We start from the raw sequence: 21,504 nt of genomic DNA, 5'->3' as shown, positions 1-21,504 counted from the left end.
AGCACGTGTGCTCTCTGTGCCTCATTTTCCCCATCTGTGAAACGGGGACAAAATCCACCCTGTGTTTCACCGGCTTTGTAATCCAGGAAGCACCAGATGGACTGAGGGACACTGAGAGGCTCAGAACCAAGAGAACGCGGCTGCAGGCCCCACAAAGCTTATGGTTCTGGGCTTACCAAGACAGAGTGCTTCACACCTTGTGGATTGACTTTAAACAGGAAAGAGTTAAAACGAAAGGGTTTCTGACTAACTCTCATTTAAGTATGACTTATCTAAAGTAGAACCTGTGGGAAAGATTTTTAAAAAATATTTTTAGGGGCCGGCCCCATGGCTGAGTGGTTGAGTTCCCACGCTCCGCTTCGGCGGCCCAGGGTTTCACCGGCCCAGGGTTTCACCAGTTGAGAGCCTGGGCGTGGACCCAGCACTGCTCATCAGGCCATGCTGAGGCAGCGTTCCACATGCCACACCTAGTAGGACCCACAACTAAAAATATGCAACTATGTACCGGGGGGGGGGGGGGGGGTTTTGGGGAGAAGGAGGAAAAAATAAAATCTTCAAAAAAATATATTTAAAAAATTTTAATTCATTGTGGACTGATATTTTTATAAGCACAATAAAAAAATCACTAGAAAAATGCAATGAGAAAATATATTCAGATATTAAATTAGTCACACATTGCCATAAATGTTTATATTCTTGTTGCACATAACAATTCATGAGCCAGACCACACTGTGAGTAGGAGTGACCTATGTCCTCACTACTCAGAGGGGACCAGCAGCATTGGCATCACCTAGGAACTTGCTAGAAATGTGGCATCTTTGCCCCATCTCATTCCTGCTGAACCAGCCTCTGCTTTTGAACAAGTTGCCCAGGTGATTCATGAGCAGGTTAAAGTTCCTGGTGGCACCTGAGGCAGCTGGGACTCAGGAAACTTGCAGAACGAAGGAATTAACGAGAACCTCTCCATGTAATCTCAGTCTTTCATGACACCAGAGCTGAGGGCGTGACCTTATTCCCAAGGAGCTGGACCAGCCGCATAATTTGCAGGGCCCAGTGCAAAAACAAAAATGTGGGGCCCCCTTTTCAGAAAATTATTAAGAATTCCAAGATGGTGACAACGAACCCCGGGGCCTTTCTGAGTGTGAGGCCCTGTCTGACGGCACAGCTCCCACACCCATAACGCTGGCCTTGCTGATGAGGTAGAACAGGGTTGGGACGGTCTGGATTCATTTATCCTAGCCAAGTTATGAGATTTCTGCTTTGTTTTATTCATTACCAATCATTATAATGAAAAACCTCCAACCCTCATCCTTTTTGAAGTTTATTTTTTCTCAATATGCAAATTGAAATGGTTTCAAATGGCTGTTATTCCAGTGTAAAGAATTCTCTGCAAAAAATACAAATATGTGTCTATTAAAACATGAGTGGGAGCTCCACATGGGAAGGACAGCTTGTGCTCATTTATTTCATTGACAGTGTACAGATTTCGACATATTGCATTACAATACTGACCGCTAGATTTCTTATAAAGATTCAGTTCATATTTACTCTAGATTTTCTTTACAATAAAAATAAACTTACGCCAGTGTTTAGGAACCAATAATATCAATTCATTCAAATTTAATGACAGTTTTATTAAACTAAGAATCTCATATCACAGCGCATTCACAGTGCATGAGGTCACAGTTATTGAAAAAATAAATAGCGGGATAAATATATTTATTATTTACAACTTTTCAACTCTTTGCTCCCACTTTGCCTGTTAGGGAGAATGAACAAAGATGGCGGCATTCAGCCCAGCGTGCAAGAAACGCCTTGTGGGGAACTCAAGGGATGGGTAACAGCCCCTGAAGTTCTTGGTCTTGGTTGTTTTTAAGGGGGTTCTTTCTGGACACAAGAGGCCTCTGATTCTATCTACTTGCTACTTCGTAGGTCATGGCTGGGCCCCAAGAAGACCCCATGAGGACCACACGGCCCTGCAGCAACTGCGCCCACTCTGCCACTTGGGCATCCAGGATGTGACTTCCCTCTCCTCGCTTGGCCCTTTCCTTGGCAGCTCCTGCCTCTGCCCACGGGCTGGGCCCCATCTGGCTGGCAGCCCTCTTTCCTCTCTAGGTAATCAATGCTCTCTTTGTGTTCAGACACCCAACAGCTACTCCCGTCTGGTGGCTGCTGGACAGGAGACACAGGCAGGGGCACCCTGCCAGGAAGAGTGTGCTCTGAATGACACAGAGCCTCCCAGATTAGAAGCCCCCTGAGGAGGGTCCCCAAGAGCGAGCCACAGAGGCTGAGCCACAGCTCTGTCCACTGGGTCCCCAAATATCTTTGGTCCAAGCTGCGTGGAGGAAGCTCCGGGAAGTGTTCCACAGCTCAGAGGGGCACCTCTGTGGGTGGGAGCAGGGACGCCCAGTGACTAGAAAAAAAGCCACTATGACATTTGATTTGGAAAAACAGAACTGCCTTGCTCACACCCCAGGCATTTTCAGGAGGAGGAGAGGCCTCGCTCCTTCCATTGAAAGGGGACCGTGCGTCTGTGTGGACGCTCGGGAATTCCTGCACTGGGAATTCTGGACGGGGAGCCGGAAGGGCTCTGTTATCTGGGACCCTTCCTTTATGTACAAAGGCTGATCGTATCAAACCACGAAGCCAGGAGCCAAAAGCTGCACGTTCCCTCTTGAGAGCTTTAAAAAAACTGTTTTCCAGTGGTGGAGTGGGGAGGGTACATACTTTCTCCAGGAGTAAGGGTTTTATTGGCTGTGACCATGGAAAAGTCCCAACCAACATGTTGCATAAAAGGCAATTGTTTGAATTCTGGCAACAGTGGGAATAGGTGTGGATTATGCCCCGTGTGTCATCAGCTTTTAACCATGGAGCAGCCCATCGCAGACCCATAAACCTAACAGATAGAAAAGCCACACAGCCAAGGGCTTGACGTTCATATAGGTACAGGGCATTTCTGACTCTCAGAGCCACTTGCCATCAGCTGCAGCTCTGTACCGGGGTGTTCAGGTGGCGAGCCTTTTCCTGAACTAGAAGAGAGGATGCTGTCAGCCTCTGCTACAAGGCGCGCGGCCGATACACGACCTCGCCCACTGGATGCTGACACTGTAAGCAGCGATGAAAACCCTTAGAAACATTCAGGTAAATGACACAAAGCGCGGCCACCAGCCCAAGGCAGTGTGAGAGGACTTAGCAGAGATGAATGCAACCAAGGAGCCATTTGTCATAAGAAAGTTAGAACTTTTAAAATCCCCATAAAATAATCAAAGCTCTAATACCACCCAGCTGGCATCCCAGTTGTGATGGAAAAAATAGCTCCCCTGGGTGGCAGAGCAGGAGAAAATGGCCTCTGCTCCCGATTTTATGCGGGTCCCCGTTTCCTGGAGGTCGGGCAGCACTGGGATGGGCCGATAGTCCTCTGTTGGCTACTAGGCCAGAAGCTAAGCACTAAACTAGTGTCCCAATTTCATTTTTCTTATTAAGAAGCAAATACAACGACCTGAATGCCTTTGAAAACTCTGCAGCCCCACAGACTGTGCCCTTTGGGGAACGTTCTTTGCAGCACAGCAAAGGGGCCCTGCACAAGCCACACTGGTAAGAGGCCAGGCTCGAAGTGAGCAAAAAAATCTGTGTGCCAGCCATGTCCTCTGCCTTGTGGGATGGACCCATGGAAAGATCCTCGTGTTCCACCACCCACATGACTGACACAGTGGAGAAGATTTACCCAGGGCTGGAGGGGCCCCTTGTCCACGCTTTGAGAAGGCCCAGAGGGAGTCTTCACGCTTGAGGGGCTCCTATGATCAGCTGCAGAGACCAGAACAGCCAGGGAGCAAGTGCTCACACCTGGCAGGGGCGCCAGATGCTCTGGGTGAATCCACACAGACAGGGCAGGGGCCAGGGAGGTAGCACTTTGGGTCCAGGGGTAGGAGGGGGGATGACAGACTTTCTGCCACCCAAGAGCTGCCCAGAGAGCATTTTCAGAAATTTCTGGAAGTTTCTATGGGCACAATGGGGCGACCAAGCTGCCAAGATGTGGACCATCTCAGATGCCCTGGAGGTACCGGCTAACTGCCCCAAAAGGGGAAATACACACGGAAATCGTGTTCAGAGCGCATTAGAGGGACCTGGGAAGATTTAAATCACGGCACATGGCAATAATCTCCTGAAGGTTTTCACCATAATGAGCAAGTTCCCTGTTTATTCGAGCAAGAAGCATTTGCTGTGAGCCTGTCACATACGCAGTACAGACTACAAAGGAAGGAAAGATGGGGACAGGAGAGAGGAGGCAGGTCCGTCCCTGGTGCCCACTCAGTGTCAGGGCTGATGGGAGGGCCATGGCCCCGTGGGAAAACCGAGCTCACCAAGGAGGGTCTCTGCATCTCTCCTCCGGCTTCCAGGGGAAAGTGCTACCCTGTTCCAGCACTTAACCCCACCAGCCCATTTCACACCTGGGGAAGGAGGGCAGGAACTGACCCTCCCCCACTCCATCTCACCTGTCCACCCCCACCTGAAGGAGAGGCAGGGGCCCCAGGACCCAGGGAGGAGAAAGGCCAGGGGGAAAGAGGGGTGTCCGGCAAGGAGGCCACACACACGCTGCCCACATCCCCAGCCTTCGCGGGGAGCCCCGTGTTCCTGAGTGCCAGGCCCCTGAGGATGCTGTAAGGATCGCAAGGCCCCATCAAGAGGGAAGAGCCCGAAGTTTCTTCCCTTGGGACCTAGACCATGGGCAGCCCAGGAGGCGGGTCTCTGGGTGGGGTCTGCAGGACTGCCCTGGAGCAATGCCTCACCTGGTTCAACCTGGCTCCGGCAGGGCGATGCCTTATCAGCCGCTTGGGTCACTAAAGGCAGGGGATTGACAGGCAGAAGCAAGGAACAGCCCCGACAGGTGGTAATGAGCCGGTGAAATGCACAAGGGCTGGGAGGTATGTGCACACAGGCGAGCAGCACAGAGGTGAGCAGATCGTGGGTGACAGGAAGGGAGGGTAGGACGACTGACCTGCCACGGTGCCCTTAACCATTAGTCTCACACTGCAGCTGACCCAGAACCTTCCTACAGGGCCAGCTTCTCGGAGACCATACCTTTCACCCTGACCAAGCTTGAGCTAGCAAGGGCAGATCCCAAACCAGAGCTCCACAGGAACCACCTGCATCTGTTCCTACAGACATTCTCTGTCGGAGTGCAACGGCTCATTTCTCCTTTCTGCCCCCAATTAGAAGAGCTAAGTGTATAGACTTTTTAATTGCTTATTTTTGAAGCGGAGTAATTACCCCATGCTAATTAGCTTCAGGAATAAAATAAAGGAAGCAACTCTGCGTGGTGATAAAAAGCATTCCTTTAAAAGGAAGGCCTAATTAATCAAGCAATTCTTTAAACTTGTGATGTAAAAATATTTAGGGAAAAGGACAATCTTTCACCTACAGTGTATATAGAGTTTCCTAGACACAATAAATGCATAGATCTTTAAGAAAGTGACATTGGCACATTAAAGTCAAAAGAGAAGTAGCCAGGAGGAATGCTGTATACAATAAGAAAATTATTTTTCAGTCTCAAACTGCAATTGCTGTATACTTTATAATCTCAGGTGGATTCTGCTGAGGAAGAGGCGGATAATCAGGATGTGTTCTCTGAAAGCTGCACCAGGATTCAGAGATGTGAACACCAGCGAGGACACTGTCAGGGGCCATGTGGCCGGTGCCTTGCAGGTAAAAATAGTTTTTGGTTTTATCAGGAAAAAATAAGGACACTGGATAGGGAGAGAGAAAAGGATATGAACTGGGACACCCTAAGTAAATATTCGATGAAGTTTTAACTCAGACAATAAGAAGCAACCACAAGGACAAAGATACACCCCCACTCCCGCCCCCCGAGGATGGCTGAGCCAGGAAGGGTGAAAATATCCAGCTTGGCTCCTGCTCTGTTACTTACTGGCCATTGACCTAGAGTTACCCGACTTCTCCAAGACTAAATTTTCTGTTAAACGGGGAGAATAATCCCTATTGACGTCTCAGGGCAGTTTTGAGAATCAAGGTAGAAACAGAAGCACTTTGAAACCTGGATGGGTCCATAGGATGGGAGGGACCAGGCCAGCTACGCTAAGAGGGCAGTCGGTCCCCAGGGCTCTGAACCCGCTTGCATCTAAAATTGATACTGATGAACCTACAGGCCCCCTGGCCTCCCACAGAGCTAATTTCTTAGGAAAATCACCACTGTCCTCCACTTGAAGACCACTGAGCCCAAGATCTAAGTAGAGAAATAAGAAGAGAAGCCTTGGTGTGGTACAGCTACGAACACTGATGCAGACCCACAACAGAAGCCTGCGGACTGAGTTCCAGCCCATCTTAGAATCATGCTAACCTAAGGACCCAAGCCTGCACACTTCCTCCTCCTGAAATCCAGGAGGCCCTCCAGAGCACAGCCACAAACTCCACCTCGCGTCACAACCTGTGTGTCTCAGGAAGGAATCCACGATTGGACTTAGACTCATTGCCAAGGACCGATTATTGTCCAATCACTAAAAGCCTCCTTTCCTCGCCCCCTCATGGGTAGTTCCCAAACGGTCTTCCGTGCAAAATATCCCAATATTAAAAGTGCATCAAATCTGATAGACTTCTGCAATAGAAACATTAAAAAAATAAAAAAAACCCCTCTATATAAAATTAATTGTGCTCTTTTCAGAAACCACGAAGGGTTTGTGTTCGTAAATCTTTTTAATATATATTTGAGAGCTATGAAGCAGTCGAAAATTGCTTAATATTTTTCTATTTTTGAATCAGCCTCCCATCCTTGGCCTTTCAAGTGTAGCAAGCTCTAAGGTTCAAGAAACTTCATTCTAAAAATTCCAAGGGATGGTTTTCATACTTGCCTCCGGCTAAGCAGAGAGCAATCTGTTGTTTTTCAGGAAATCTCTCTTCTTGTCATTAACCATTACGTCTGGCACCCTCGCTACAGTTCAGCAGGCTAGGAAATCTGTTGGGCCCATAAACAATTAGGTCTTTGAACAGGTCGGCTTTGAGAGTAGAGCAATAACAGAGAAATGACAAACCCAGACTGTCAGTGCGTTGCATCGCACGGAAGGTCTGGAATGTACGGCTGTAAACTACAATCTTCACTGTGTCTCTGACTTAGCACCCGTTCAGACGTCAGTCTTGCTCTTTGCTATCTTCCAGACCAAACGTCTTAGTGTCAGTGCAACACGATACCCACAGGATTCATTTTCCATAAGCGCTACCTTTTTGGTCCCCATCCTTTTGTACGGAATGATCTTTTTCAAGTATGATGATTTATATGACATTTTATTTTTAATATTTCATTGCTCCTTCTCTGAATGCAGCCATAAAACTGCTAAGAATATTCACTCACTTTCTCTCTTCTGCTGTGAAACACTGTTTCCATTCTTCCAATTTTTCCAGAAAAAGGGGTGGAATGTCTGCTGTCACGGCCCCAAACCAACCGGCTGAGGCTTTGCCCCCTCCAAACCGTGAGTGCTTCCCGCAGAAGTCGGAGCCTCTGAGCACATGCTGGGTAAGGAACCCACACCCCCGGTCCAGAGGGGACACTTGAGAACAACAGTCCTATTTTGCACTTGTCCCAGGAGGCCTCACGTTCACCGACCGCCTCATTTCCGAGGCTGCCGTGCAAGAGAAGGACAAACTGAACAGAGAAGTCCTCCTGACTACAGTGTCAAGGGACGGATGTGACACACGCCACATCCCTGTGGCTGGCAGCTCAGAGGTCTGTGAAGCTGCTCAGATAGCGGCCCCCAGAACTTGCCTTGGGGGGCAGAACTCCAAGGAGGAGGAGGACGCCCAGCAGCCTGGCCCGCGACCAGACAAAGCCCACGATGGCTCTTCCTTCCAGTGTATGAAACAACAGACCGTGGCTGCCGAGGCAGGACAGACTTGTGGTGGAGGAAGGGGAGAGAAGGGGGGCCCCAGCGCCGGAGTGTCCAGAACGGCTCCCGGGGGGCAGCGGCTCAGCTTTAGTCGTCTTCTCGGCACATCGGCAAGTTGACGAAGGTGAAGACGTTAAACTCGATCATTATGGAGAAGCACAAGAAGATGACGTAGAGAATCAGCACGTAGATCCCCAGCTTCCGGTCCAGCCTCCATTTGTTCAGATGGATGCCGAGGACCTGGAAGGACAGAGTGCGAAGACTGGGCTTGGGGGCAGAGAAGTACAAAAGGCATTTTTACCGGAAAACTAGGCACCAATGATGAACCCCAGAACTTTCTCCAAAATGTGGATACGAGCAGAACGTCACTGCCTGGTATATCCTCGGTCTGATCAGAATGAGCCCTGCTGCAGGCTTTAGACTTGTCTGATGAAAGGGCAAGTCTAAAGCCTGTCTCTGGGCAGGCACGCCACTTCCTGGGGACGCATGTGTCCTCCTGGCCCAACCCAGGCATCGAGGTCCTCCCTGCCCACACCTTCTCTAGGGACAACCAGGGCCTGTTGCTGGGCGCTCCCTTTGTTTCAGACCTTGGCATCCTCAGCCCTCTTCAGCAAAACTTCCGAGACTCCTATTGGCCGGCGGTCCAGGAAACTTCAGCTTGGGCCACCTGTCCCTGTTCATATGTGGGTGTGTCTGGGGAGATAGGGGTGCAGCACACCCTCTTTCTACAGTCTTTCTAGGCTCACCCGTGCTGCCCTCACGGCCTTCCTTGTCCCGCCTGAATTGAGGCTTCCTAAGGGGTGGATCATAGTTACTTCACCAGAGCAACATCAGGCGTCCTATACAGACAGACCAACCCGGCTTCCAATCCCAGCTTTGCCATTTGCTAACCCTGTGACCTGGGGCAAGGTACTTAACCCCCAAGACTTGATTTCTTCTGCAAATCGAGAATGGTAGCACCAGGTGATTGTAAGGGGTGAACACACGTGCAGAAGTAAAGTGTTTAGCACAGTTCTGGGCCCACGGTGTAAGGAGACCTCAGTACGACCACGTGCCAGCCCTGAGCCCGACCGTCAGGCCCCCATCCGTCAGCTCAGTTGGGCTGGGGGAGGATCTCTCTCCTCCTGGCACCAGCGAGAGGAGACTGGACGAGCAGCGAGAACAGAGGAAATATAATCTGCCTCCTCTGATGACTTCCTAGCCACTGAGGGAGCAGTGTCGTGCTGGCTGCCAACCTTCTTGGCACAAATTGTGGCAAGGGGTATCTGCATTTCTATCTTTCCCCAGCTTTATCCCTCACTGCCAGGGGAGAGTGCGAGGGGTGTGACCCAGCAGAATCTGATGAAATGAAACACGCACGAGGCCTCTATTTTGAAATTGTGCAAACTCACGGTGAGAGCGACGGAGCCCAGCAACAGCACCACGGAGTAGACCAGACCCCGGCTGTTGATCTTCACCTGGAGAAACGAACACACGGGCCCTGAATCTCTGGGCTACTCGGGGCCCGTCCATTCTGAGCGCCCAGGGTGCTCTCATTTATTCCCTCCCTCATCTGGAACGCACGGGCAAGTGTTCACGGTGACCACGTGGCCGTGAAGGGTCAGCCAACTGTGGATTCAAGCATTGACTCTGCTTGTCTGAGGAGCTGGACCAGGACCGGACGCACGGGCAGGCCGCTGGGCTGAGACACGGGGTGGAGGCACCGACGAGTGCTCCCTCCTGCGGGCACCCCTCAGCCTGCTCTGATAGCATGCACAGAGAGTGGGTGCCCGGTGCCAAGGAGAAGGGGGAAGCATGTGCCCTGGGGCCCTCGGGTGGAACAGGGGCAATGCCACTATCATTCCCCAGATGTGCCCCACGTCCGGCTCACTTACTAAAGAGGCGAGAGGAGCTTACCGTGGATCCACAGTTAATAACCATGGTCTGCAGGCCCCACGGTATCCCGAGTCCTACCAGGATGTCAAACACGTTGCTTCCTATGGTGTTGGAGACCGCCATGTCACCAAGGCCTGCAGGGGACAATCGACACGTGTCATTCATCAAGAGCAGGTCACTGGAAACCGCTGTTCTTTCCCATGGCTGCTGTATTAGAGCTGTTCCTTAGCAAGGAGTTCCTTCTTCATGGACCCCACATTCCAAACCCTTTTCATGAGCTCTAAATCCACTCCCTTCAGGAAGCTCACAGGGCCTGTTACGGGTTTCACAGTGGCCCCCAAGATTCCCATGCTGGAGTCCTAACCCCCAAGACCTCAGGATGTGACCTTATTTGGCAACAGTCTTTACAGGGATTATCAAGTTACCGTGAGGTCATGAGGGTGGGCCCCAATCCAATGTGGCTGGTGTCCCTATAAAGAGAGGCAACTTGGATGCAGCAGAGAGGGAACGTGAAGATGGCCATCTACAAGCCAAGGAGAGAGGCCTGGAACAGTCTCCCTCACGGCCCTCAGGAGCCCACTCTGCCAACACCTTGATCTTGGACTTCCAGCCTCCAGCGCTGCGAGACAATGCCTGTCGTTTCCACCTCCTGGTTTGTGGGACTCTCCTAAGGCAGCCTGAGGAAGCTAACGCAGGGCCCCGCGCTCTTTCTCCTCCAGGTTCATCAGCTGATGTTTCTCTGAGGACCCACTATGTGCTTTGCCTCATTTAATCCTCCTGGTTATTCTGGGAGGGAGGGGTCATCCTCATGTGACTGATGATGAAACTGAGGCGTGAGATACACCCACAGCCACACACTTTGTGAGCGGTCCAGGTCCTTCAAAGAAAGCCACGATGCGTACGTGTGGCCCAGGTGACGGCACCGTGACCTTGACACAGATGACACGGCATCGGGTCTTACGCCCTGGCAGCTTCGGAAGGGTGAACTCTTTTCCCCCAACCAGACTAGAAGCATCTTAGAGGCCAGGAGCCGTGCCATCATCCCCCCTTTCCTGCCCAACTGTCCACTATCACGCTAGCCACACAATCTGGGGAACTTAATAACTGGAGGGTATTAAAAGTTAGAAAACAAACTTTTACAACTAAGACTCACGCTGGCTGACATCTGTTCTAACCTGGCCGCCTTGCCCCAATTCAACACGACGGTCGTAATCTGGCACACACAAAAAACGTGTGTGGAATGAGTAAGCCTGAAACTCGAGTGCCTCTAACTGTAAAATCGCTTTGGTCGCTCAGAAGCTCACAGCGACTCAGACCAGCAACAGACGACTGACGCACCTCTGCTTGACCACTCGCCCGCTGGTGGGAGCCGGGTCACCTACACGCCCGCCCTGTTGCTGTCATCTGCTGACTGCCAGGACATAGGGCTCCCTCAAGGGCCTCACACTCTCCCTCCCTGCCTGCCCCAGGCACTATTCCGAGTGCCTTCACAATCCCGGAAGTCCTGTTAGGGGCGGCATTGGAACTTCCGGTCTCTCAGTCTCTCATAAAACACAGGAACGTGCAGCAACTGCTCTGGACCAGCGAGTCACCCTGGCGAGGAGGCAGAGGATGACTGAGTTTCGGAAGAGATGGTTGAGCACTTCTCGGGTTTGGCAGACTTCCTGTTCTGCACAGGCGCTGCCCTTGAAGGACTCTCATGGCAGCACGTCTCAAACTTTAAGAGCACGTGACTCGCTTGCTAAAAGCAGATTCCTATTCAGTGGGGCTGGGGGGGGCACCTGAGAGTCTGCATCTCTCACAAGCTCCCTGTCAAGTGGATGCTGACAGCCTGGACCACACACTTGGAGCTGCAAGCCTCTAGAGAGCCTGGGATGCAGTACTTTTGCGCTGGAGCCCGCCGCATGGCTCCCGCTCTGTGCGGGGGACTCTGAACAGAGGTTTGTGTGTCCTTGGCCATAAAGAAACTGTCTGTGCTTTAACCATGTCTGCTGGACCCTCTGTCAATCACATCAGTGTGGCTGTCCATCCATTTCTGTGCTCCTTCATTCCTGAGATGATGTCCTCCCTCAAAAGCCCCACCTGTCCCTTGTTCCTACAGATCCCCTTTTTTGACCTCACTGGGAATCCCCCCTCAAGCCCTTAACCTTCTAGCATCACAACACCCCTCCCCCCACAACCCCACCAGCCTGGACTCCAGGGCCAGTTGTTTACATGGCACATTCTCTTGCCCCCTTGACGTTCCATAGTGGCCACCCAGCCAACCCCAGCTCTGGGTGAACTTGTCATCTCTCATCTGTGTGTCGCTGGAGCTGGTATGACTGAATCCCAACCAAGTCCAAGTCACTGAACATCCGCCAGGCTGTCGGTGCTCACTGGCTTTCCTTTTACTCACTGTGCTGGGTTGAACAGTTAAAATTAATAAAGGAAACCTCAACTAAAATCGGAGTCAGGAAGGCCTGCAGAGGGAGCTCTCGAGCCCTACCACTCATCATCAAGCACCCCAACCGGGAAGACGTCAGTGACAGCATCAGTTAATCACAGAGTCAGTTACAGATCCCAACAGGAAGAGACACACCTTGCAGCCCCAAACAGGATGTGCAATTACTTTATGGAGGAAGGCAGATTTGCTTCCTGCCCAGCAACAAGCCCAGCCAATGGACACGCTGCAGCTCAGCCAATGAGAAGCTGTCATTGTTGAACTTTTACTTTCCTCCAATGAACTTTCATTTTTTTCCTTGCTGGGGACTTCCTTTCCTTGCCCCACTCTCTTTACTATAAAAGCTTTCCATGTTGTGTAATTCCTCGGACTTTCTCTGCTTGCTAGATGAGATGCTGCCTGATTTATGAATCGTTTAATAAAGCCAATTAGATGTTCAAATTTACTCAGTGGAACTTTGTTTTTTAACAATAGTGCCCCCCTCCAACTCACGTCCATCGGGACTCTGTGAATGTGACCTATTTGCAAATAGGGTCTTTGCAGATATAATTGAATTAAAATGAGGTCCTACTGAATTAGGGTGGGCCCTAATCCAATGACTGTGTCCTTATAAGAAGAGGGAAGTTTGGGCACAGACACACACAAAGGGAGGGACACCACATGAAGAGGTAGGCAGAGGCTAGAGTGACACAGCCACAAACCAAGGAACGCCGAGGATTCCTGGCGGCCACCAGAAGCTAGGAGAGAGGCAAGGAAGGAGTCTTCCCAAGCACCTTCAGAGGGAGCATGGTCCTGCCCACGCCTTGACTGTGGACCTCTAGCCTCCAGAACCGAGAGATAACCCACTTCTGTTGGGTTAAATCGCCCAGTTGTGGAACTTTTGTTATGACGGCCCCAGGAAACGAATATTCACCTCAAAGCTCACTTGATTAAATTCTGTTACCCTCAGCTGTTGTCCTGACTGTCCCCATTCGTTGCAAGGCTCCAGCCTACTGCCAAACATGCTCCCACCCTCCCCTTCCCCTCAGTTCATGTCTTCTCAGCACCGAGGGACCACCCAAGCAACCCTTTCTCCTATCTTGGAGGAATAAAATGACCTTTCCCTCTTTCCAAGCCAACTTTCTCTGGGCGCTTCTCTCTGTCCTGTCTCCTCTGAGATTTCCATTATTCGCCCATCCTGCTCCCCATACTTTTTCAAACTTTCATCTCTGGAGCAAGATCTGTCGAAGCCCAAGCTGGGATGCTCTCACCAGCAGAAAAGGGGCAGTGAATAAAGGCTGGCTCTTCACAGCTCTTTTTTTCTGCCATCAAAGAGCGTACAGGTACTCCTCACCTCGCTTAACCCATGGCACCTAGTAAGCCCCTAGGAAAACCCACCAGCAAATCAAAGCATTAGACAAGGCTTCTAGAACTTGAAGAAGAACAGGACAAAGCTGGAGGTACAGGATCTCCCCACTTTGCCTTCCTGGGACCAGAACATTTCTTGTTTCTACCTCATTTGCTCTAAGAAGTCTGGGCCTCAGCTCCGTCTGATCTCACGTTGATGATTTCAGAACAAGTTCATTTTTAGACAACCCCATGTAAGTAAATGCTTCTAGAGGTCTGGAGGAGTTTATCTGGGTAGTAGTCTCTCCATGAATGGAATCTAATACACGATGCTTTCTAGACGTCACAGTTTCCTCCATAGAAGGACTTAACAATTCCGGGTCATAAAAGCCATGAACTTGGGCAGGGGCAAGGGGGCCCCGTGGTGACGCTGATGGCTGAGGCTGAGGCCATGATGGTGGGGGCTGAGGCACGACCTGTACCTTGTCTCGCCACGATTAAGCTGGCCATGCAGTCTGGAACGCTCGTGCCTGCTGCCAGGAAAGTAATGCCCATGATGACGTCAGGGATCCCAAGCGTGTACCCAATAATGGTCACCTGCAGAAGAGCGGGGAACGTGAACTCACAGAGGTGCACCCTGGAAACTGCTTACCCTGAGTGCTTCCAACTTGAACCCAGTCCTGCTGGAACCAATAGAAAAATCGAGACCATGGTTTTATTTTAAAAACATCTTTTGAGTGTTCTTATTTCCTGGTTACATGAGTGATACGCATTTTAAAAGGTTTAGAAAAGTAAAAGGAAAATAAAAATTACCTATCATTTCTCACGACTCACAGACACCCACTATTGCCACTTCCCGTCAGCCAGCGGTTCTCAAACTCGGGCACGTAGAGAATCCTCTGGCGGGCTGGTTAGATGCAGACTCCAGGCCCCACCCCGAGTTTCTGATTCAGGAGGTCTGGGGTGAAGCCCAAGAATCTGCATTCCTAACAAGTTCCCAGGTGGCTAGGGCCCTGAGGCTGCTGGCCTGGGAACCACCTATGAAAACTATTGCTTTAGAATACATCCTTGACCTTCCTTTTGGCGTGCGCATCAGAAAACAATGAAATCAGATTGTACCATCAACATATATCTTGCAACTGTCTCATGTAATAACACACTGTGAATATCTTTCCATCTCAAATACTCATTGTCAACAGTATTTTCAGCTGATGCATAGATTGCGTTGCACGGCTGTAAAGCTTTGGCCAATCTCTCACTGGTGAACACTGAGGTTTCTTTCTTTGCTCTTACAACAGCACTGCATAGAAGTAACATTTATCGAACACTTCCTGTGCACCAGGCGTCCCACTTTCACAATCTCACATACTCTACGTGTCACCACCCACTGAGGAGGAAAGTACTATTCTTATGCGCATTTTACGCCTAGAGATACTGAGGGTCAGAGAGGTTCAGTAACACCGCCCGTGGGCATGAAGCTGGAGAGCAGTGGAGCAGGGATCGCGGGCCAGATCTTTCTCTACAGACTAGGCTCCTACCTTGCCATCAGGCTGTTGTGTGTGTACATCTTGGGGGTCTCATTTCACTGCCTCTTTAGGGTAAGTTTCAAGAAATAGGACTGTTGGGTCGAAGGATATGCAGGCTCTTAGGGACCCTGACACACAGTCACATTCTCCTTTAATAAACGTCTGACACTTGAGAGACGGTTGGGGCCCTGAGCAGCAGCCAGATGGAAAGCCCTAGAAGATTTGGACAACCCCATTCAAAACACCCGCTAGTTCTGACTTGCCTTCCCATCTAGAAAATGGGAAGAGTGGCCCCTCCCAGGGTTGTTCACATCTCAGCCGATGGCTCTGATCTCAGCAAACGGTTGAGTGACTTAAGACAAGCTGGTCTGCTTCTCTGAGTCTCAGCTCCCTCATCCGGATAATGGGCTTGTTAACGAGGATAAAGTGAGAAAACGTGAGGTGACAGCGCCTGGCCCGTGCAAGATGTATGTTTCCCTTCTCTTTCAATCACTCGTCTTGCAATCTCTGGGGGCAGAGAAAAAGACGGCGACCAGATTCACAGGGCTCAGAGAGCCCCAGAGCAGTGTGCTTTCCCAGTGCAAAGTGCAGCCCTGGGATGCAGCCAGAGCACGTGGACTGAAACGATACTTTGCTAGGACCAAGCTCTGCAGAGAGGTTTGAAGACGCGCCATGCCTGAAAGACTGTGCTCGGCTCAGCATCGTCGGGCTCATGGGACGTCATTTTCTCAGAGTGTGGGGCAGAGTGCATGCCCACAGGCCTGCTTGGGGCGCTGCAGGAAGACAGACACGGAGGAGGGCAAAAATGGGCAGCTGACCCATCAATGCTTAACCTGTGGTGGCCGTGAAGGAGGCCTCCACAAGCAAATCCAGGCTGAGGCTGATGTGGTTTTAACGAGCAATGCCAGACCTCACAGACACAGAAGCCCAGGATCTTTTGGCAATAGTGGGGAGGCCTTCATTTTTTTCTTAAATCACTGAACTACATGGCTAAGAAGTTGAAGGATGGAAGGACAGAAGGAAGGGGGGCGGGGGGGGGGGGCGGTGTGCGTGCGCATGCGCACCATCCAGGGCATCAGGACCAGAGATGCTGCCTGAGCCTTGCTCTGCCCTGAACTCCAGCCCTGGGCACTCCAAGCCCTCCTGATGTTTAGGCTTCAGAAGGGGAAGCAGAGCCAAGTCCAGAGCTTGGGCCGACCATCTGTGTGACCTTGTGGATGTCACATCTCCTCTTTAGTTTTCAGCCTCTCCAACTGTGCAAGGGTGCCGAGCAGGACAATCCATTTCCAAGGTCCCTCCCTTTGACACTGACATTCAAGAATCATTTTCCCTGAGACCTTGGGGGTAAGAGATGGTGAAAGGTGGTGGGAGGGACGGGACAGACAGGTGAGCTGTCCCTGCTCCCGGGCGCCCCCATCAGGGCACAATGAAAGGCAGTGCCTGGCCCTCAGGCTGGTACCTCTGGCTTAGGTAGAAACTGAGCTAACAGGTGGCACTCTCGTCTTAACCAATTTCAACTGTCGAGGTCACACCATTCCCCAAACTCAGGCCAGCTGAAGTTCAAAACTACAGGCACTGTGGTTCCTGTGAGCGCAGCCAAGCCCTTTGCCACAACTCTGCTTTCAGAAGAGGGGCTGGAGTCTGTCAGTCAAGGGGACGAGGGGGGGAGTCTTATTAAATGCCCCGCTTCACTGCAATTAGTAGACCTGACTTCATGATACCGTTATTTTCAGTAAAGAAGAAAAAATTACACACATTCATTAAAGTGACCTTCCCTATTTCTCATACCCAGTCGAACGTCATGAAATATTTTTTTTTACTTGCAGCGTTGTTTTGGGAACACACCTCAGTGAGAGAAATCATCCAATCCTTTATATCCAATATAAAGATGGACTGGCCTCCGGCCCTACTCAGAAAATTTCAAGTTTTCAAATTCAATTCATTGAAGGCACAGTTTGTCTTTGATTGTCATCCTTTTCTGGAGTGTTCGGATGGTAGCTATTTCCAGCTCCTCCCCCACCCCAACACACAGACACACACACACACACACACACACACACACAGGCACTATGGGGATTTTAGCCTTCATCTGCACCAAGCATGGCAGCATCTCATGGTGAAAATACTGATATTTACTGTTGGGAGTAACTTGCCACGTTGGAAGCATAGACCATGATGCCCAAACAGAGACTTTTCATTCTCCCACTAACTTTGTTAGACAGTGGCGATCATCCCCGTTTTGGGGGGAGGGGGGACTGTGGCTCAGGGAAGGGGAGTCACCTGCCCAGGTTTCACGGCTCATCAGTGGGAGAACGAGGATTCAGATTCATTCCCACGTGACCCCACGGCCCTTCTTTCTCCAGCGAATTGCTTCTCTGGGGTAAGGGAAGGTGGCCCACTGTGTCTCACACTGATTCGCGTGCCCTCTCTGTGCCAGGTGTGAGGACAGTGACATGACTCACTAAGGTAAGCGGCTGACATGTGAGCTTCACAGCAGAAACGCAGCCGACCCGGAACCACTTCTCTCCTCACTCCTGGGCTCCCAGTGGAACGAGGAGGAAGAGGGACCCCGCAGGGTGGGACACACAGCGAGGGGGGGGGGGGGGCTGCCCCCCCCCCCCCCCCCCCCCCCCGGCCAATGAAAGGTTTGTACGGGGAGCTGTCACGCGTGGCCAGAGTCGCTTATGAGGAGCTATGCCAATGCCTCTCCGCCTGCAAAACCTCAGTCCAGGTGGCATCTGAAGGTTCCAGCAACAAACCGAGAGGCAGTTCAGGATGGTGGTTGAGGTCACTCGGTGGGTGGACTCAGGAGACCAATACCTGGGTTCTAATCCCAACTCTAGAACCCGCTAATTGTGTAATAGCTGCTAATTGTGTAACTAATTGGGCAAATTACTCAATCTCTCTATGCCTCAGTTTCCTCATCTGTAAAATGGGCTTAATAAATGCCTGTCCAGTGCAGCTGTGATGAGGACTTGAAGAGTTTACATAAAGTTTACACGTGTGCCTGGATGTGGAAGGGGAGGGAGTGTCCCTTAGCAGGGGGCCGAGAAAGGGCCATGTGTGTTCATCTCCCACTGACTTGTCTCCCTCACATTCCCTCGGGGGACCCTGGAAAGGAAGGGCGGCTCGTGGTCAGCCCTCCAGAGCTCTCTGCAGAGAAGTCTTCAAGGTATCAGGCCCAGTGCTTGACTTCCAGTCTGCGCCACCCCTGCCATGTTATATGTTACTCTGCCCATCTTGAAGGATGGCGTGTCTCAGGCTGCCCGTGGGAAGGTTTGTGTCCCTCTTCCACGCGGCCTCAAAGGTGAGCACCACGCTGTGCCCGTCGGGCCATCCCCGGTCCTCAGCTTGGCACCATGCACCTCTCCTGAAACCCCTTCTACTGAACAATAGCTGAGGTCTGTTAAGGTAGGTGACCTGCCCAAGGCAGCAGAGCAGTGCCTGGGGTCGCTCTCCCACCTCCAGCAGGGGCTGTCCGTACGGTCCCCCCCGATCCCTGCACTCACCAGCCACACCATCACGTAGGAGAAGACAGCAATCCACAGTGTGGCCGTGACGAAGGTGACCATGAAGAACTTCTCCCAGCGGGGCTTGCTGCAGTTGGGGACGGTGACGCACAGGAGGAAGATGAGCGGCCAGGTGAACACCCACTTGGCTTTGTCTCCCCTTGCCTCTGCGGTGGGATGGGGTGGGGCCAGAGGGAGGGGGAGAGAAATACACACTGGGTTACACACCTGCCAGTCTACCTGTTGGTTTACTTCTCCAAGCCAAACAAGAGAATGCCATCAAGGTGACTCCAAGCAAGTGGCCTCACAGAATCACACACTTCCATAATGCCACCCTGGAAGCCATCTTAGCAAGACAATTCAGTAAGTGTTTGTTGATTGAATAACTGCAGTCAATCCAATTCCTTCATTTGACAGAATAAGGAAAGTGAGACTCCGAGCAGGAAGGGATTTGCCCAGGGGAGCTGGAATGGGGATACAGAATGTGGAATGGGCTTTGGAATCAGACAGAATTGGGTTAGAATTCAAATGACCTTGAGCAATCCCATCGATCCACTTCCTCCTCTGACAATAACAGTTGTAGTAACAACACCACAATAATTGACACACGGAGTATTTGCTATGAGTAGTGGGCACAGAGCTGAGCACTTTCATTTCAGTAGTTTCTTCATCTGTTAAATGGGAACATTATCTTTTTCTTGGCTGTGGCAAGAACGACAGGATACAATGTACATAAAACACCCAGTGCGCAGAGCCTGGCACACAGTAGGTGCTCTGGAAATCTCAGCTCCTTTGCTCCAAGGTCACATACTCAGCCAGCGGCAGATGCAAGACTAAGATGTGGCGTCCTGGCGGGCAGGTATGACCTCACTGGCCCCTAGAACGGGAATCCACAAACATTCAACTGCGGAAAAGTGGCCTCAAAAAAGCCTCCAAGTGCAAGCATGGTGTCCTTAATAAGCCACCGAGTACAGTGTGCACATGCAGGCTCAAAACCTGCTCGTTGGTGATCCCAATGAAATGGTCCAGGAAGGACCTCTGAGAACTCTCTTCCATAAAAGCAACAAGAACACTGGCAAAAATTGTCAGAATCAACTTTTTTCAGAATTCTGGAAATTAACCAAAGGCTTGGAGCAATCCAGGGAGTGTTGATTGAAGGAAATAGGCTGGATCTCAGTAAGCACAGCAAGCTTTGAAGAGTTTTAACTTGCCCTGTTTCCATTCCCTCTCACCAACTCTGGAGTAGCCTTGAAAAACCAGCAGCCTGGCATCCACCAGAGGGGGCGGGACATGGTTGGAGCTCCTTTCAAGTCCATTCCCAGAGAATCGGCATTATTTGACCTCTCTGGTGGTTTCTTGGAAGACCCCACTTTCAAGGCTGTCTGTATTTTACCTGAATCACAGCTCATTGGTGTGAACAGCCTTTTCCTCAGGGGCATTTGTTGAAAACAATCAGAGGCAAGTGTTGAACATCGTGCTGCCCAAGGTGGTGGATTACAGTTGGCACAAACAATAGGCTAACAAAAAAGCTTGAAAGGAAAAACTGGGGAATGAAATATCCTGAGAGGGCTTTGAAAAGCTCCTGTATATTTCTGGGAATCTAGAAGACTATGAGCATGCAGAGGGCGGTGCCCAGGGTTATTCACACGCTCAGGAAAGACTTGAGAATGCCCCAAGCTTTCACCTCTGCCTGACACTGGGGCCCTGAGCAAGCAGGGAGGAAAGGCTAACATGGGGTTGTAAATTGCCTGCCTGAGCGTTGAAGCCATGCCCCCAAATACACACAGAACCCACTGGCAAAGAGAGGGAGCCTTCTTAGATCCAGGCATCTAAGGAAATCTCTGTGCAATCATTAGAGGGCCTTAGGCTAATCTAGCAGATATTTCAGTGGCCACACACCACAAAGAATTGAGATTTTACAGAATTAGTTGAGAAAAGTCACTAAACAAACAAACAACAACAATAAATAGCAACAACAAGCAGCCTGGGAAGGGAGAAGAATCTGATTTCCAGAGTTGTCAAATAACATTATTTAAAATGCCCACTTTTAACACCAACAAAAAATTATGAGACGTGTAAAGAAACAAGAAAATGTGGCCCATACACAGGAAAAAAGCAGATGACAGAAACCACACCTGAGGAATTGCAGACACTGAATTACTACACAAAGACTTTAAATCAGCTATTTTTGAATATGCACAAAGAAGTTTTTAAAATGTCTGAGAATTAAAGGGAAGTATGAGGAGGATTTCTCACCAGAGAATCTCAACAAAGAAGTAAAAATTATGAAAGACAGCCAATAGAATAGAGTTGAGAAGTACAATAACTAAAATGAAAAATTCACCAGAGGGGCTCAACAGCATACCTGAGCAGGAAGAAGAAAAAAAAAAATCAATGACCTTGAAGACCTTGAAGATCAATTGAGATTATCTAGTCTCAGGGATAGAAAGAAAAAAGAATGAACAAGAATGAACAGTGCCTCAGGGGCCTGTGGCACCATCACACACATGCCAACACGCACAATGGGAGTGCCGGAAAGAAAGGAGAGAGAGAAAGGGGAGGAAGAACATGTGAACAACTCATGTTCAAAAACTTCCCAAATCTGGTGAAAAACATTAATATATACGTTCAAGAAGAACACACATTCTTCTCAAGTTCACATGGAAGATTCTCCAGGATAGACCATATGTTAGGTCACAAAACATGCATCGATACATCTAAAATGATTTAAATCGTGCAAAGTATGTTTTACAGCCATTCCACAATGGAAAGAAATTAAAAATCAATAACAGAAGGAAAACTGGAAGATTCACAAATACGTGAACATTAAATAATACACACCTAAATAACCAATGGGTCAAAAAAGAAACCACAAGGGAAATGAAAACACTTTAAGATGAATGAAAATGCAAACATAATATACCAAAACTTACGG

At 50.2% G+C, this 21,504-nt stretch overlaps 1 protein-coding gene across 1 annotated transcript in view; it reads right to left on the bottom strand.

Annotated features, from left to right (window-relative positions):
- Positions 1-1,344: 1,344 nt before the first annotated feature.
- The window catches only part of SLC24A4 (solute carrier family 24 member 4), a 156,527-nt gene continuing 136,367 nt past the window's right edge, over positions 1,345-21,504 (bottom strand). The window contains exons 13-17 of the mRNA XM_046647791.1: positions 18,570-18,736; positions 14,017-14,131; positions 9,790-9,902; positions 9,285-9,350; positions 1,345-8,133 (exon numbers count right to left, since the gene is read on the bottom strand). Coding sequence (XP_046503747.1) covers positions 7,981-8,133; positions 9,285-9,350; positions 9,790-9,902; positions 14,017-14,131; positions 18,570-18,736 — 614 coding nt within the window. The 3' untranslated portion in view covers positions 1,345-7,980. The remainder of the gene's footprint in view (positions 8,134-9,284; positions 9,351-9,789; positions 9,903-14,016; positions 14,132-18,569; positions 18,737-21,504) is intronic.

Source organism: Equus quagga, chromosome 20, assembly GCF_021613505.1.
Source record: "Equus quagga isolate Etosha38 chromosome 20, UCLA_HA_Equagga_1.0, whole genome shotgun sequence".
Taxonomy (NCBI): Eukaryota; Metazoa; Chordata; class Mammalia; order Perissodactyla; family Equidae; genus Equus; species Equus quagga.
Note: the sequence above shows the minus strand (reverse complement) of the source record. Positions and strands in the feature narration are given on the sequence as shown.